Consider the following 12,790-nt stretch of genomic DNA (forward strand, 5'->3'; position numbering starts at 1 on the left):
TTTATACACAGGTACAGTATTATTAATTAAAAAAAAATAAAGTTATAGGATTCCAATCTTTTTTCAAACACCTCATCAAACTTAGTTCAAGACAGCGGAAAATAACCGTTAATTTTATCTTCGCTACTCAGCAAAATAAGCGTAGGAAAGTGAAGGGATGCATTAATTACCTTATAAAAGATCTAATAAGAACAGTAAGCTCAGGGAGATTTTAAATTTCCCCTTTCAAAAAAACATTTCTTTATAAATTCACGATTTTGCGAAATGCTCATTTTCCAAACAGGACCGCATCATGGTGTCTCTGACGTCACTGCTCGTGTTGGCGGCGCTGTTCAGTCAGACGAGTCAGTCGATTCCCAAAACGGCGTACCTCAAGTTAATTGACGTCTGGTACATTTGCCTCATCACTTACGATTTCCTCATCATCGTCGACCTGGTGGTCATCGAGAACTTGCGTCTGCAAGCAGCGGCGACTGCAAACGAAGTGCAGACTCCGATGTTTGTCAAAGTAGGCGCCAGCGGTCCTGCGGGTCTGTTGGACGAGAAGCACCGCCAAGCCTCGCCCCGAGATAAAAGGAACGCAGAATATTACACCATGATGTCTAATAAGCTGAATTTTGCGTCTGTAGTCCTATTTCCCGTCCTCTGTGTCATTTTTTGTTTGATTTTCTTCATCATTGGGTTCCTAGACTTCGCGCAATACGACTAGAGGATATTATCCACAAAGAACGGCGCCGCTTGCAAGAATGAATCTGGACATGGGCAGAATTCAACAAGAAATGATTCTTGATAGACATCAGTCTTATCTTTTTATGCAAGCGGAAAAGCCTTTGTTTATAGACAAATACTTAGTTACCTTATCATATATTTGGTACATAAAATCTAGATTTCTAAGTTAGCACTAAGAACAGGAGAATGTACGCATGAAGTTAGGCTACTCAAATGTGGTACCCAATAACGAAAATTCATTTCACCTTGAAAGTCCTCTTTCCCGTACATGTGCTTGGGATTACTGCAACGGCCCACACACTTGAATTTTATTTAACTTTATTAGAATAACAGATAAAAAGCTGATTGTAAATGTTTCCCGAAGTACGGCGACTGAAACTTAAAGTTCATATGGGTAGTGGCTTAGCGCCTTTCTCAGCTGTTTAAACATATTATTCGATCACATTCAACCAAAAATGTATTCGTGAAGGTGATATAAATTGTATTAGGGGACTTCTTTTGACAGAGTAGTTTTTATTAATTTATTTATTTTCCTAGTAACTGATCTCATTCTGCATTTCCCAATACCTTCTGTGACGGTTTTCGAATACACCCCATATTCTGTGCAAGCTTGAATTTCAAGTCAGTGGCCCCTGTGGGCTTGTTGCATATGAATAGTACTCTTCGGAATATATAATAATAATAATAATAATAATAATAATAATAATAATAATAATAATAATAATATAATAATAATAATCATGGATCCAGTTAGCTTTGATGAACCCCCTAACGAACATGAGCGTAATTTTCGCATCAGCTACCAATCAGTGGCTTTAGCTCAAGACTATGACGCGTATTTGGCTAGCAAGACGTAAACGGAGAGAGGAACTTGAACATTTTGCCAACCTTTGTTTGAAAGGCAACATAACTTTTAATACGAATTCGTTAATGAAAATGTGGAAATACGGCAGAGAAATTAGTTGCTATGCTATGCTATGCTCAAACGAAAGTTTCAGAACTGCTTATAACTGTGGCGGCCATTCTGAAAAGTAGCGAGGCTCAGAATTGGTTGAACAAAAGAGCGCTTTCAATATCTACCTCCCACGTCTCTTGTTCCTTTCTACTCATTTTATGACCCTCGGATCCTATTTCCTTTATCCTCTTAATACAGCAAAGTCGATTCAGTTCCCGTTTAGTAGTTGTGATGTAGTGGCTGAATTACCTCTCTTGAACTGAAAGGTAGGCTATTCTGTGTTCCTACATTATTATAACTGCTGAATAAAGAGTCCACAATGTATCAGTAGTGTATTTATAAGCTGTGAGACAACAAAGATGAAATTTTTAAGAATTTATGAGCATCCTTTGTCCAGTTAAAAAGTTAAATGTATACCTTAGTTTTACCAGACCGCTGAGCTGATTAACAGCTCTCCTAGGGCTAGCCCGAAGGATTAGACTTATTTAACGTGGCTAAAAACCAATTGGTTACTTAGCAACGGGACCCAAAGCTTATTGTGGAATCCGAACCACATTATAGTGAGAAATGAATTTCTATCACCAGAAATAAATTCCTCTAACTCTTCAAAACCAGCCAGAGAGTCGAACTCGGGCCTAGCGAGCACTAGGCCACAACTCTACCGACTTGCCCAACGAAGAGCTTCAAACCCGAGCATTGATATTTCGTATGGAGTTTTTTGTATTATCATTACTATAAGTTGTTATTGGCACTGTAGAGAATATCTCTGAAAATGAAAAGAATAGGGATTCATGTTTTTAACTTTTATTTCTTTTTTTCCGTATGCAGCATATATTTTCCTCTGTTGACCGTATACATACTTGTATGTGTGTATACTCCATCTGTATAACTTGCTGCCTATTCTGTTGTAAAAATTCAATACTTGTCCAAAGAAAAATTAGGCTTTTGTACATTACTTCTAAGCAACTCCCTCACATTATTCACACACTTAAACTACTAAAAATGTACTTGATGCCATTTTCTAGCCCAGACCCATAAAAAAAAAAGGAAAGGAAAAGGAAAGCAGAAGGTAGGTTATAACTACGAAACAGGAGGTAATAAGAGACAGGAAGACAACAGAATTCCAAAATATGTATGAAAAACTTCCTGTATTCAGTATAGAAAGAAGGTTAGGCCTACGCATGAAAAAGGGCAGGCGGATAATGTAAATATAAAAGAGAGAAAAAGAAATGGGAGAGAACCACTAATAGACAAGTGATAGACAGAGAGATAGAGAGAATAATGAAGCAGGAAATGTTATGAGTACGTAGCCAAAACATTGTCACCAGGGTAATCTAAGCACAACCATTAAAAACTGCCTAACCGTCTCACCTGTGAGCTGACTTTTCAACTTTCGCCGGAACCTGAAGACTTCCGGTGACGTCATTAGTCCCACCCACAAAGGAGGACTTAAAGTCAATTAATCACACCCAAAGGGATGTCATTAGATAATCTCCAACCAATAAGGGCGTCTACAAGGCGGAACAGAAGCAATGGTCCACCTGTAGGTGGGATGGGCATTTCCTTTGAAAAAAACCTTCAAAAGCAGATAGAAAGAAGCAGAGAAGAATATCAGAGAGCCTTAGAGGAGTGAGGTCAAGGGCCTCACCAGTTGTGGGTTAAGAAGATACAAGGCTCATACTTCGATTCACTTAACTTGTATAAATGCTGTATATTTTATTAGTGTGTTAATGAAGTAAGAAAACTGCACTGTCTTCCTAAGCCTCTTGGGACTCTAAAAACAAAGATGTTACTATAACAAAGATACAGATAACAATAAATACCAATCGTTACATTGGTAACGGGTAAAAAAAAAAAAACTATACACCAAATTAGATTAATCAAAATGTTTGGCAAAATTTTATTGCACCAAAAATCTTTACCACCCAAAGTGCATGGTGAAGACTTCTTACACAAATATATTTTCTTCTGTATCTTTTCCCACTCTTATACAAATACTAAGGTGATATATTACTAATGCATGAAATAGTGTCAAAAAAAGTTGATCGTCTAAGACCTCATAGCGATAGCAAACAAATAAAAGAGTGTTAAAATTATGGAGGGTCACTATGAACTGGAGATGAGATCAGTATTTTGGTGTGCCTCCACCAAAGCGACGCTCCTTCCTTCCAGCCACAGTGCCTTGCAGCCATCCCCAAGTCACTCTGGACACACATATACACGGAAAGGCAGCTACACACACACATGAACACACACAAACCCAGCAAGAAAATTAATATATATTATATATATATATATATATATATATATATATATATATATATATATATATATATATATATATATATATATATATATATATATATATGAGTCTTTCAGTCGAGAAACATGCCAAGCGCCATCTTGGGCCATAGGTATTTTTAATTTGATTATTATATTTTAAAGTGGCACTGGCATGTTTCTTGACTGAAAAGCCTATATATAAGATATAAGATCCCTTTTCTTGTATATTAAATCTTCATGTGAGCCTTTCAGTCGAGAAACATCCTGAGCCAAAGCATTTGTAATTTAATTTATTATATTTTAAAAATGGCACTTGGCATGTTTCTCGACTGAAAAGCTCATATATAAAATATATACTTTATGTAATATATATTTCCCTTGATGCTGTACACATTTGGAACATAACCTTGGCTGATCTGTCCAGTTTATAAACTTATTCTCTAACCTTTGTCTTTATACGTAATGTACTCGTATTATTTATTTGCTTAATATGTGGGATGAATGATTCATTTTCACTTGTCATAATTCGGGAGACCCTTCCCAGCGGCTTGGCTAACCCGCTGAAGCCCTGGGAACCATCCCCCAGGGGAAGAGGCCCTCTTTGAGACACCCACCCTGGTGAGAAGTCCTGTTCCAGAATTATTCCAACAGAATTACCAGAAGGAAGACACCTGCAAGAATAGATCTAGATATCCGACTATTTGCCCGCTTTGACAGAGATCTTCTATTAGAAGAGTCTTCATCAAGGGACATAGCATACTTGAAGGAACTGAGTTCCTACTTTCTGCAGAGCCGGTCTTCTAGATTATTCCAATAGAATTACCAGAAGGAAGACATCTGCAAGAATAGATCTAGATATCCGACTGTTTGCCCGCTTTGACAGAGATCTTCTATTAGAAGAGTCTTCGTCAAGGGACATAGCATACTTGAAGGAACTGAATTCCCTCTTTCTGCAGAGCCAGTCCTCTAGATTATTTCAACAGAATTACCAGAAGGAAGAGATCTGTAAGAATGGATCTAGATATCCGACTATTTGCCCGCTTTGACAGAGATCTATTTGAAGAGTCTTCATCAAGGGACATAGCATACTTGAAGGAACTGAGTTCCTACTTTCTGCAGAGCCGGTCTTCTAGATTATTCCAACAGAATTACCAGAAGGAAGACATCTGCAAGAGTAGATCTAGATATCCGACTATTTGCCCGCTTTGACAGAGATCTTCTATTAGAAGAGTCTTCATCAAGGGACATAGCATACTTGAAGGAACTGAGTTCCTACTTTCTGCAGAGCCGGTCTTCTAGATTATTCCAACAGAATTACCAGAAGGAAGACATCTGTAAGAATAGATCTAGATATCCGACTATTTGCCCGCTTTGACAGAGATCTTCTATTAGAAGAGTCTTCATCAAGGGACATAGCATACTTGAAGGAACTGAATTCCTTCTTTCTGCAGAGCCAGTCTTCTAGATTATTCCAACAGAATTACCAGAAGGAAGACATCTGCAAGAGTAGATCTAGATATCCAACTATTTGCCCGCTTTGACAGAGATCTTCTATTAGAAGAGTCTTCATCAAGGGACATAGCATACTTGAAGGAACTGAGTTCCTACTTTCTGCAGAACCGGTCTTCTAGATTATTCCAACAGAATTACCAGAAGGAAGACATCTGTAAGAATAGATCTAGATATCTGACTATTTGCCCGCTTTGACAGAGATCTTCTATTAGAAGAGTCTTTGTCAAGGGACATAGCATACTTGAAGGAAATGAATTCCCTCTTTCTGCAGAGCCAGTCCTCTAGATTATTTCAACAGAATTGCCAGAAGGAAGATATCTGTAAGAATAGATCTAGATATCCGACTATTTGCCCGCTTTGACAGAGATCTTCTATTAGAAGAGTCTTCATCAAGGGACATAGCATACTTGAAGGAACCGAGTTCCTTCTTTCTGCAGAGCCGGTCTTCTAGATTATTCCAACAGAATTACCAGAAGGAAGACATCTGCAAGAATAGATCTAGATATCCGACTATTTGCCCGCTTTGACAGAGATCTTCTATTAGAAGAGTCTTCATCAAGGGACATAGCATACTTGAAGGAACCGAGTTCCTTCTTTCTGCAGAGCCGGTCTTCTAGATTATTCCAACAGAATTACCAGAAGGAAGACATCTGCAAGAATAGATCTAGATATCCGACTATTTGCCCGCTTTGACAGAGATCTTCTATTTGAAGAGTCTTCATCAAGGGACATAGCATACTTGAAGGAACTGAGTTCCTTCTTTCTGCAGAGCCGGTCTTCTAGATTATTCCAACAGAATTACCAGAAGGAAGACATCTGCAAGAATAGATCTAGATATCCGACTATTTGCCCGCTTTGACAGAGATCTTCTATTTGAAGAGTCTTCATCAAGGGACATAGCATACTTGAAGGAACTGAATTCCTTCTTTCTGCAGAGCCGGTCTTCTAGATTATTCCAACAGAATTACCAGAAGGAAGACATCTGCAAGAATAGATCTAGATATCCGACTATTTGCCCGCTTTGACAGAGATCTTCTATTTGAAGAGTCTTCATCAAGGGACATAGCATACTTGAAGGAACTGAATTCCTTCTTTCTGCAGAGCCGGTCTTCTAGATTATTCCAACAGAATTACCAGAAGGAAGACATCTGCAAGAATAGATCTAGATATCCGACTATTTGCCCGCTTTGACAGAGATCTTCTATTTGAAGAGTCTTCATCAAGGGACATAGCATACTTGAAGGAACTGAATTCCTTCTTTCTGCAGAGCCGGTCTTCTAGATTATTCCAACAGAATTACCAGAAGGAAGACATCTGCAAGAATAGATCTAGATATCCGACTATTTGCCCGCTTTGACAGAGATCTTCTATTTGAAGAGTCTTCATCAAGGGACATAGCATACTTGAAGGAACTGAGTTCCTTCTTTCTGCAGAGCCGGTCTTCTAGATTATTCCAACAGAATTACCAGAAGGAAGACATCTGCAAGAATAGATCTAGATATCCGACTATTTGCCCGCTTTGACAGAGATCTTCTATTAGAAGAGTCTTCATCAAGGGACATAGCATACTTGAAGGAACTGAGTTCCTTCTTTCTGCAGAGCCGGTCTTCTAGATTATTCCAACAGAATTATCTTCTGTTGTCCCTCTGACAGAGATCCCTCTGGTAGTCCTCTGGAGGCCTTCTGAATTTTCTTTCTGGAGGCCTTCTGGTATCCCTCTGAAGGCCTTCTGGTGTCCTAGATATCCGACTATGGGCTTCTGACAGAGATCTTCTATCCTCTCACCCTCTTGCTGGGTAAGAGTTCCTCTGCCTGGCCAGGTGGTTGGGAAGATCCAGAAGGAAGACATCTGGCTCTCAGCCTGAGAGCTGGTCCTCCTAGAGATCTTCTATTAGAAACTTCATCAAGGGCTCTCATACTGAAGGAACTGAGCTGGTCCTCCTGATTATTCCCAAATAACTGTCGGCTCTCATCCTGAGAGCTGGTCCTCCCTCCGGATAACTGTAGGCTCTCAACCTGGAGGCGAGAGCTGGTCCCCTGGAGGCCTCAAATAACTGCTGGCTCTCATCCTGAGAGCTGGTCCTCCTGCCTCCGGATAACTGTAGGCTCTCAACCCGAGAGCTGGTCCTCCTGCCTCCAAATAACTGCTGGCTCTCATCCTGAGAGCTGGTCCTCCTGCCTCCGAACAGCCATTGACTTTAACCAGTGAGAGTTCCTCCTCCTGACGAGTTGGGCGAAACGCGCCAGCTGTTGAGTTCCACTGGGAGAGGTCGTCCGCCTGCTGGGGCTGGGGAAAGCATAGCCGTTGATCATCCCTGATACGTTTGTCCTTCACCCTACTGCTGTTGAGGGCCTCTTTTCCAATTTGAGGGCTTCTTGTCCCAAGAAACACAGAACATGTGGAAATAGACTAGAAAAATAAAATCTGCCAAGACACAAGCAGATGGACAAAAAGTAGGAAATAACATACCAAATTAAAATCCTCCAGCCAAAGTGAAATACCTAAGACACACAGGAACATAGACATAACATATGGAAATAACAGCAAAATAGAATCGCCTAAGCAAAGGGGGGGGGGGGAAGTTTCACTTTGCTTTGGGATTTTATTTTGCCAGGTTATCTCCCAAGACACACAGGAAGGCAGACAGTACATGTGGAAATAACTGCAAAATGAAGTTGCTATGTTATTTCCACACTTTCTGTCCGTCTTCCGGTGTCTTGGGGGGAATGTAATTTCCATATTTTCTGTCTACCTTCCGGAGTGTCATGGGGGATTTCACTTTCCTTGGGGGATTTTATTTTGGTATTTTATTTCCCTACTTTTCTCTGTCTGCCTGTGCCTTGGGAGATTTTCTTTTTGCCAGTTTTGTCCTCATGTTCCTGCAGGTGTACCGTACATTCAGCTTTTCATTCCGTCCTTGTGTTCCCTATGTCTCCTCGTTTCCACTTCTATTTCCCTCTCCGGTTCTCAAACGATTTGTTTTTCTTTTGCATTTTCTGTGTGTTTAGTTCCAGAATTAATTCCTTTTTTCCACAGACTGTGTCTTCTTATTGATAGCCACTTTTTCTAAATCAAAGGCTTGTCTTTCGTCCTCAAATGCTTTCTTAGTCCGATAGAAAACTTCTTTTTCCTGCTCGTAGGCCTGTTTGTTCTGAGTTGTTCGACTCTCAGCTTATTGTGGACATCCACCTCCTCATTGAATTTGTGCACTCTCTCTTGGAATTTTTCGATCGCCCCAGCAAGACAGTCTCGTTGCTTTTGCAGGGCTTTACTCTCTGCCTCGAGGATGGATTGCTGCTTCATAAACTCCTCCTTTTCATTAATGAAGCCATCTATTTCTTCTTTTAAGGCCCTCTTTGTGTTTCTGACCACATCCATTTCTTGTTCGAGGATGTTACCAGCTTCCTCTCTCCTTCTGGAAATGAGGTCAATGTCCCTTCTGAGGGCGTCTTTTTCTTGAAGGAGTGACTGTATTTCTTCAAAGATAATGTCTTTCTCCTTTTGAAGTAACTCTACTTCCTCTCTCCTTTTGTTGATATTATCAACCTCTTCTTGTTGCTCATCTCTCAGTTTCTGGAGGAACCTTATCTCTTCAGTGATGCTGTTTATCTCGCGACCAACATGTTTTGCCTTTTGGCCCAAGTTCCTAATTTCCTCTTGAATGCCCTCTCTCTGTTCTTCGAGGGACCCAATTTCTTGAATGATACCCGCTCGCTGGATGTCGACCTCCTTTCGGAGACAGTCTCTTTCTGCTAGGAGTGTCTCGATCTCTTCTTTAATAATGGCTTTCTCTTTCTGGTCTATCTCTCTCCTTTTGATCGAAATGTCAGCCTCTTCTTTGCGCTCATCTCTTTTCTTTTTGAGTAGCGCTAGCTCTTCATTAACGCATGTTATTTCCAGAAGGGCAACCTTTGCTCTTTGGGCCATGACAACTATGTCCTGCTTCAGGCCAGCTCTTGTTTCCTCGAGCGACTGTATGTCTTCAATAATAATGGCTCTCTCTTTATCAGCCTCCTCTCTAAGACAGTCTCTTTCCTGTCTGAGTTTCTCAATTTCTTCTTTGAGTAGGACTCTGTCCTTATCAGACTCCGCACTCCTTTTTGCTATGATTTCAGTGTCTTTACCACGAGACTTCGTTTCCTCTGGGACAGAAATACCATCCTCCGCCTGAGGAGGGGACCTGAGCTCTTCTGACGGTACGTCCTCCTGGGCAGTAGTGAGCTCTTCCGCGGGAAGCGTTAAATGTTCCTTTGGGTTGCGTAAAACGTCGCCCAACATAGTGACAAGCTCTTCATGCAATTGTCTGATTGTAGTTCCTTGTGGGACGTCCTCTCTATCAGGAGATCCCAGGAGATCGTTCAGACTAGAAAGGAGGTCTCCTGCTGTCTCAAAGGGCCCTTCCTCCGGAACGAGAGGAGTGGGCCGTGACTGCAATTCCCAGGGACTAATATGTTCTATCTGCCTTCTTATCTCCTCCCAATCTAAGTTTTCGGGGCTATGAGCGTGAGCATCAAGGTGTTCCTCCGAGCCCGTATCCTCCAGAGTAGCAACCATCTCCTGGGAGGGGATCCCTTTATCATCCGTTTTGCGTTTGACCAGTTTCAAGAGTCGACGGACTCGCTTTTTCAGACTGCACGGCACCGTGTCCTCTCTCTTCACCTCCTCACCTGATTCTCCGTCTCTTCTTTTCTGTTCGAGGCACTCGACCATGTCCGCTGAACAACCTGTGTCTTCCGTCTCTTTGCGAGACCTTTCCATCTGGTGCAGTAGTTCGATTACCTTGGCGTTGTCGTCGGCCAGCATTTGCATGCGTCCTTCCAAACGTGAGAGTGTCGAACCGCGAGCCAATTTCGCAATTCTGTTTTCCATGTTTACGAACTTCTTCTTCAGCTTGGCCATCTCCGCATTTTGCGATGCTAGTCTCTCTTCGACGTCCCGACAGCTTTTCTCCTTCAGGTGGTTCTCCGCTTCGATTCGTTGAATACAATTTTCCTTCTGTATGACATTGTCTTCTAGCCTTCTGATTTTCTCCACGCATTCCTCCACCCGGTTTTCCTTCTCGGCTAACAGAGCCACCATCGCATTAGCCGTCTTCTGCAGCCGTTGGATCGCCGCATCTTTCCCATAGTTTTCCTTTTGCAGCTTCTGGGCCATCTTCTTCAGACGACGTATCTCTTTTTCTTTCCGGGGAATCGCCTCTTCAAGTGGCCTCCTCTGGGACCGGTCAGCCCTCGATTCGATTTTCCGGTTTCGTTCGCTCAGACGAAGCGTTAGGCCCTCGGCAGTGTCCTCCAACTTGGCGCGTTTCCCGTTCGTGCTTTCCAGCCCGTTCTCATAACCTCTCTTCTTGTGTCCGACTTTCCTTTCGTGGAAATTTGCCAGTCCTGCAGATTTCTTTGCATTTGATAGATGATCTTCCTCGTTCCGTGGATAAGACTCGTGTCCATTATAAAGTGATAGTATAAATCCATAATCGTCGAAAACGGTAACTTCGACGCCAGTAAGTTTAAACCGAACTTCAACAATAGACTTCATTTGTCCCATTTGTATCGGCGCCGAATGAAACGAAGTGTCACGTACGTTAGATTTCGATTCGGCCACGTATACGCCTCGGAGCTGTGGCTGTCTCTCAAGGCTCCAAGGATCTGGACGCTCGTCTCTTCTTGGCTCCGGAGAGATCCGTAGGCTTCAGAGACGAGCGTCGAGATCCTTGGAGCCTTCGGAGGCTCTGCTGAGGCGTACGTGGCCGATAAAGGAGACTTCGTTTCATTGGGTACAGGTAAAAATGGAACGAATTAAGTCACAGTTGACGTCTGAGTTCCTGCTTTCGACGATTGTGGATTTATATTATCATTTTAAATTGGATACGAGTTTAAAACTCAGAAGAGGGAAGGACACGGATCACAAGGAAAGGAATTAGCCGAATTGCTGTGTGCGTGTGTGTGTGTATATATAAATATATATATACACACACGTACATATATACACATTGTAATTCGGCAAATTCCTTTCCTTGTGATTCATGTATATATACACACACATATATATATATGTATATATACATATATATGTGTATATATATATGTATGTATATATATGTATACATAATTTGTTTGGATTGGCATAGCCGTTATATACATCACGTATGCTGATGGACGATTAAGATTTACTCTTGTATATATGTATTTCCCGACATTTCGTAATTTTCCTATGTAATTACATCTTCAAGAGCTCTAAAATAGATCAAAACAACACATAATTAGCATAAAATCAAACTGAAATTTTGTTACACTTAAAATTATACATTTCAAAAAACCAAGATATATTAAATTTATATTATCATTTTAAATTGGATACGAGTTTAAAACTCAGAAGGAGGAAGGACATGGATCACAAGGAAAGGAATTAGCCGAATTCCTGTGTGTGTGTATATATATATATATATAATATATATATATACACACGTACATATATACACATTGTAATTCGGCAAATTCCTTTCCTTGTGATTCATGTATATATATATATATATATATATATATATATATACATATATATATGTGTATATATACATATATATATATATGTGTATATATATATATATAAGTATGTATGTCTATATATGTATGCATAATTTGTTTGGAGTGGCATAGCCGTTATATACATCACCTATGCTGATGGACAATTAAGATATACTTTTGTATATATATGTATTTCCCGACATTTCGTAATTTTCCTATTTAATTACATCTTCAAGAGCTCTAAAATAGATCAAAACAACACATAATTGGCATAAAACTCAACCTGAAATTTTGTTACACTTAAAATTATACATTTCAAAAAACCAAATTCACAAACCATTGGTCCAGCCTTCCACCAGAGTCAAAGAAACGTAAGTGGAAGGAAACTAAAAAAAAAAATAAATAAAGAAGAAAATAGACCTCAAGAGAAGAAAAGGGGGAGTGGCTGTTGACTGCTGTTTAGTGGGTGAACCAGTTGTTTGGTCAGTAAGGACTCTGGAATGGGCCATTCCTGAGTGTGGTAATACAAGATCCTTTTCCTGCTACGATGAAGAATTAGAGGAATTTATTTCTGGTGACAGAAATTCATTTCTCGGTATAATGTGGTTTCGGATTCCACAATTTAAGCTGTAGGTCCCGTTGCTAGGTAACCAGTTGGTTCTTAGCCACGTAAGAGAAATCTAATCCTTCGGGCCAGCCCGAGGAGAGCTGTTAATCAGCTCAGTGGTCTGGTTAAACTAAGGTATACTTAACTTTCTTTTTTTTTTCCTGCTATAAAAGTTAACCTGA

At 40.5% G+C, this 12,790-nt stretch overlaps 2 protein-coding genes across 2 annotated transcripts in view; one reads left to right on the forward strand and one right to left on the reverse strand.

The window, feature by feature from the left end:
* The window catches only part of LOC136827839 (uncharacterized), a 24,116-nt gene extending 22,108 nt beyond the window's left edge, over nt 1–2,008 (forward strand). The window contains 1 exon segment of the mRNA XM_067085300.1: nt 284–2,008. Coding sequence (XP_066941401.1) covers nt 284–709 — 426 coding nt within the window. The 3' untranslated portion in view covers nt 710–2,008.
* Nucleotides 2,009–8,546: 6,538 nt separating this feature from the next.
* LOC136851778 (trichohyalin-like) lies at nt 8,547–11,024 on the reverse strand. The gene has a single exon (XM_067126091.1). The coding sequence runs from the start codon at nt 11,022–11,024 to the stop codon at nt 8,547–8,549; it is 2,478 nt and encodes an 825-aa protein (XP_066982192.1).
* Nucleotides 11,025–12,790: the final 1,766 nt, after the last annotated feature.

Source organism: Macrobrachium rosenbergii, chromosome 3 (assembly GCF_040412425.1).
Source record: "Macrobrachium rosenbergii isolate ZJJX-2024 chromosome 3, ASM4041242v1, whole genome shotgun sequence".
Taxonomy (NCBI): domain Eukaryota; kingdom Metazoa; phylum Arthropoda; class Malacostraca; order Decapoda; family Palaemonidae; genus Macrobrachium; species Macrobrachium rosenbergii.

Coding starts and splice junctions, on each gene's coding strand:
- LOC136851778 (XM_067126091.1), bottom strand. CDS start 11,024: ATGGGACAAATGAAGTCTATTGTTGAAGTTCGGTTTAAACTTACTGGC.